This window comes from Enhydra lutris, unplaced genomic scaffold (assembly GCF_002288905.1).
Source record: "Enhydra lutris kenyoni isolate GAN:26980312 unplaced genomic scaffold, ASM228890v2 scaffoldscaffold7, whole genome shotgun sequence".
In the NCBI taxonomy this organism is placed as follows: Eukaryota; Metazoa; Chordata; class Mammalia; order Carnivora; family Mustelidae; genus Enhydra; species Enhydra lutris.
The window spans coordinates 3,655,560-3,661,040 of NW_019154091.1; the positions used below are offsets into that span (position 1 = coordinate 3,655,560).

The 5,481-nt window shown below is 36.4% G+C and overlaps 1 protein-coding gene across 1 annotated transcript in view; it reads right to left on the bottom strand.

The window, feature by feature from the left end:
* Positions 1-5,481, bottom strand: part of LOC111142315 (anoctamin 4) — a 238,137-nt gene that overhangs the window by 37,944 nt on the left and 194,712 nt on the right. Inside the window, exon 21 of the mRNA XM_022495363.1 lies at positions 4,654-4,796. Within this exon, the coding sequence (XP_022351071.1) occupies positions 4,654-4,796 (143 nt within the window). The remainder of the gene's footprint in view (positions 1-4,653; positions 4,797-5,481) is intronic.

A 5,481-nucleotide genomic window follows, 5' to 3' on the forward strand; every position in this document is an offset into this window, starting at 1 on the left:
GGGGGGGTGGGGTTATGGACATTGGGGAGGGTATGTGCTATGGTGAGTGCTGTGAAGTGTGTAAACCTGGCGATTCACAGACCTGTACCCCTGGGGATAAAAGTATATTATATGTTCATAAAAAATAAAATTTAATAAAAAAAATTTTTAATTAAAAAAATGTATATTATTACAGACCTTATACATATAACAAATTATTAGAAGGGTATTATAAACAATTTTATTCCACTAAATTTCAACATTAGACAAAATGGATAAATTTCTTGAAAAACAATTAAAAACCAGCTATCAAAATGATACAAGAAGAAACAGAAAATCTAAATAGTCCTGTATCTATTAAATACATTAAATCTAGTTAGAAGTCTTCCCACAAAGAAAATTTGAGGTCTAACCAACCTCACTAAGTTCTTCCAAATATGTATGCAAGAAATAATAATGTTACATAAACAGTTTAAGAGAAGAGAAACAGAGGGGAAAATTATCCAAATCAGAGGTCATCATAGCAATGACACCAAGCCCTGAAAGAAACATTACAAAAGAGAAATACTGTAGTAGGATATGTTTCATGAACTTATACACAGATATTAGCAAGTTAAATTTGGCAGTTAAAGAAAAAAAAAGTATCATGACCAAGTGAGTTTTTTCCTCAAGTTTGCTAGGTTGTTGTAACAACGTTAACAACAACAACAAAATCATCAATGAAATTCACCACATTTAATAAAGAAAAACTCACATTTTAGTAGACTTAGAAAAATGATTTGATAAAATTTAATTATAATTCATGATGACTCTCTGCAATCTAGGGATATAAGGAAACTGCTTTAACCTGACAAAAGGTATGAACATGGCAAGGTTGGGGGGAAAATGAGTAGGCAGAGCACAGAGGCTTTTTAGAACAGTGAAAATACTTCATTTAATATTATAAGGATAGATATATGTCTTTATACATTTGTCTAAACCCACAGGATGTAAAACACCAAGTGCGAAGTAAACTCTGGACTTCAGGTGATTATGTGTTAATGTAAATTTATCCTTGATTTAAAAAAAATGTGCCATTCTAGTGAATGATGTTGATAATGGGGAAGCTATGCATGGTTGGAGATAGGAGGCATATGGGAAATCCTAGGACTTCTCCATTTTGTGGTAAACCTAAAACTGCTTTTAAAAAAAATTGTCTTAAAAAAATCAATGAGAAAAGAAAATCCCAATAGAAAAGTGAGCTATGTATAGAAATTAGAAATCTGATTCTAAAAGTTATAGGGAACCAATTCTGAAGAATGAAGTTGAAAGTTTTACGTTGGTGTATTAAAGTGAATAAAAGAGTAAGACGTCAAGCAGCCAACCAGGAAAGGATATTTAATTTGCAGCATAGCTATTGGATAAAGGACTCGTATCCAAAATAGGTAAACGACCTCTACAAATCACTAAAAAAAGAAACAAACAAAACAAGAACATGGATTTAAATGGGAATTCACAAAAACATCAAATAGCCTTATGGCCATAGCCATATGAAAAGGTGCTGAGCATTACTAGTTGCCATGAAATTTCAAATTAAAATCACGAGATACTACTATGTACCAACCAGAGTGGCTAAAATTTGCAAAGACCTAACAAGTTTCAGTGAGTATTTGGAATTAACTGAAGCTCTAAGATTGCTGGTTGGAGTGTAAATTGGTACAACCCAGTTTTGAAAACTGAAAGTATCTGAAGATCAACAAATGCCTATCTTATGGCCTACTAAGTCCACCCCTCCATAAGTTCCCTTCTGATATATGCATATATGTTAACCAATCACATGTAAAAAATGTTCACAATACTATTTGTCAGAGCCCAAACCTGGAAATAAGCCACATGTCTATCACCCGTAGAATGGATAGATAAATAATGACACCTACCTATTTTCAGGAGCCTAGAAGATCTGTAGACTCACAAAATAGTTCATCTGTTGGCCCACTGACCTCTGCATTTCCACAAGTAAATTTGCCTTTTTTTGGACTCAAGCTTGACAGAGGCATTGATTCCTATTAAAGAGCATTTATCTAGCACATTTATCCTTAGGAGTGCTCATGAAGTTTCATACTCATGAGGTGCATTTTATATGAGGGAGGACTGAAGGATTGGTGGTGGTGGGGTCTGTGTGTTGTGGGGAGAAGAAGAGAAAGTTGGGGAGTATCTGGGAGTAGAAATGCAAAACACACCACACACATACACACAAACACACACACACATACCAACAACCACATTTGCAAGATGGAGATCAGTATCAAAGAGAAACTCCAGTGCTTGCTTCAGCAGCACATATACTAAAAGAGAAACCCCACCAGCTTCATAATTTTGCTACAGGTATACATTCTAGGAATACTATATGGCAATGAAAATAAAGTTTACTATGTGTAGAAGAATCTTATGAATATGATATTTAGTGAAAGAAGCCAGTTACAAAACAGTATGTATTGTACAATTTCACTCACATGGAGATAAAAAAGGGGAAAAATTAATCTATGGTGTTAGAAATCAGTAGCATGATTAGTGAGGATGTTAGGACTTGGAGAGAAAACAAAGAGCCTTCTTTGAGTCAAAGAATCTTCTTTGATAGATAGATTCTTAGATATCCTATTTCTTGATTGACCATACAGAAAGGCAAACATTTTCTTTAGGGAGCCAGACAGTAAACATTATAGGCTTGGTAGACCAGTCTCTGCCAAAACTATTCAACTATATTATTGTGTAAAACCAACAACAGATAATATATAAATAATTGGTTATTGCTGTGAACCAATAAAACCTTATTTATAAAAACAGACAATGGACTCAACTTGACCTGAGCACTGTAGTTTGCAAAATTCTCACCTACATTGATTGGTAAATATGTGAAAATTTATTGATCTGTACACTTATTTATATACTTTCTGCACTATCATACTTCAACGATTACATTAAAAATATAAATAACAAAGCAGGGAACTCATTAAGAAAATAAAATGAGAAGAAGGAAAGGAAACAGGATTCACTAGTCTGCTTGTGATGTTTCTGAGATTTGTTTCTTGCGGCAGATACTGCAGTATTTGGAGCACTACTAATTCTAACCACATAAAAGCTTCTTTTCAAGCACTCAATATACTAACATTATTGTTCATTTCCTTCTTTATGGGAAAAAAGGCTATTAAGATACCTCAAAATGGTTAGTTCTCTTAATGAATTCCCTTTATTAAGTTTTATTATTAATGCCTACATTGATTTTTTTTCCTCTAAGTTATATTATCCTGCCATTCTATAATTGGAACTCCAAAAACATCAGTAGATACTTAAGATATAAGCAATCTAAGAACATTAAGCATCAATTCTACTACTCCTTTAATTTTCAGATTTTCCCAGAAAGAACTGTTTCTTTCAGAAGTAATGCATCTTGCTCATCCCTACCCCACTTTTACCCCAATGTTAAAGAGCTTAAACATAAATGGAAAAAAAAAAACAAACTAGCAACCCATATACACTCAATATATTTGCTAAGCAAATTTGTTAGCTTTTCTCCCCTGGTAGATAAAAACAGGAAAATAATAACGATAATACAAATAACATGTACCAAGTGTATCCTATGAGCCCAGTCCTTGTTCTAAACCCTTTCCATTGATTAAATCATTTAATTCATACAAGGACCTTATGAAATGGTTACTCTCATTATTTTCCCCACTTTAGAGGTGAAAAATTGAGACAGAGATTAACTGTCCAAGTTTCATAGTTAATAAGTGATAGGGCTAGGATTTGAACCCAGGTAATCTGGTTCCATAGCTCATGCTCTTGAATACATGCTTGGTACATGTACAACATACAAGATAAATAACTTGGGTTTGATTAATAGACAAATTTAAGTCCTTAAATATAAGTGGAGCATAGCTTAAGCATTTCCAGCTTCCTGCCATCCTCCCCAAGAGAAATGGCTGCTCCCCTGATCCCCTCTACTGATGCATCCTGCAGCATCTGGGGCACTTTATATCTCTGGCTTTCCCCCACTAGCTCATGTACTCTTTGAAAGCCGGGACTGGGGGCGCCTGGGTGGCTCAGTGGGTTAAGCCTCTGCCTTCAGCTCAGGTCATGATCCCAGGGTCCTGGGATCGAGCCCCACATCGGGCTCTCTGCTCTGCAGGGAGCCTGCTTCCTCCTCCTCTCTCTCTGCCTGCCACTCTGCCTACTTGTGATCTCTGTCTGTCAAATAAATAAATAAAATCTTTAAAAAAAAAAAAAAAAAGAAAGCCGGGACTGTGCCTTATTCCTTCTTGTAGCTCTTGTGGCAAGCATAGTATCTGCCTGGACATAACATGGCTCAATACATGTCTGCTAAATGAGGGAATTAATCATGCCACGGTAACTCCCTTTTCTTTGGTTCACCAAGTTTTCCAAATAATTTTTGTTTCCTGGTGATTGATTACAAGGGAAAGGGCACAATGTCATGAAGAGTTCGAAGTGCCTAGGCTTTTGATACCATTTCTATTGACTGAGCTACTTAAAGCAAGAAACTCCCCTCCTCTGAATTCAGCTGGAGAATTCCCCCACATGGCTGGCTTCAATGATAGAGGATGCCTGTCCAGCTGAATACAGCTTGAGTTCTAGAATTGGCATTTAGAATTAATAGGATAAAATAGGATATTTGCATACTCATTTCTAAGTATTCATCGAAGAGTCCATAGGCATTCATGGGCTGAAGGTTGTAGTCCTTTTCCCACTGTGGGAAACTTATTTTTCTTTCGGGTCCACGTTCTTGTCGTACTTTTCTTCTGGTCCACCAATTCTGAATTAACCTGCACAACAAGATCAATTCCTTTAAAAAAATATATGACTGTTCATAAGACTTAAGCAATAAGACAGACTTCAAATACAGAACCATAGTTTAAAAACATTTAGGATCAGCTGCCAAGGAAATAAAACCTTGGATTAGGAAGATCGTATCAATGGCTGTACTTCATGCATTTGCACTTGGAAATGAACAGAATGACTTTTTAACTATTCATGAAATTATCTCATGTTCGGTGTTGCCTCAGGGTATGATGGAGGACAACATCTATAAACTTTTCTTCTAGCACCAAGGCAACACCCAGACCTCAGAGTAGAGGAAGGTTTGGCTTAGCTGATTTAATTTAGGACGCATGGGCAATCTTAATCATGTGAGTGCTGATCTACATATTCTGAGGGCCTGGAAGCTCTACAGACCCATTAAATGTTTCCCCTCTTAGCACACTTGAAGCTTGCACATCCACAACTGGACTTGCCTGCTTTTAGCTTGAGCTCAACAGGGACTCTGATTCCCAGTAAAATACATCTCACACTGATGAGATTAGCACATTAATCCTTAGTAAGATTAGGAGAGCATCTTATGAAATGGAACAGGGTTGAGAAAGTGGGGGCAAGGGGCACCTGGGTGGCTCAGTGGGTTAAGCCTCTGCCTTCAGCTCAGGTCATGATCTCAGGGGCCTGGGATCGAGCCCC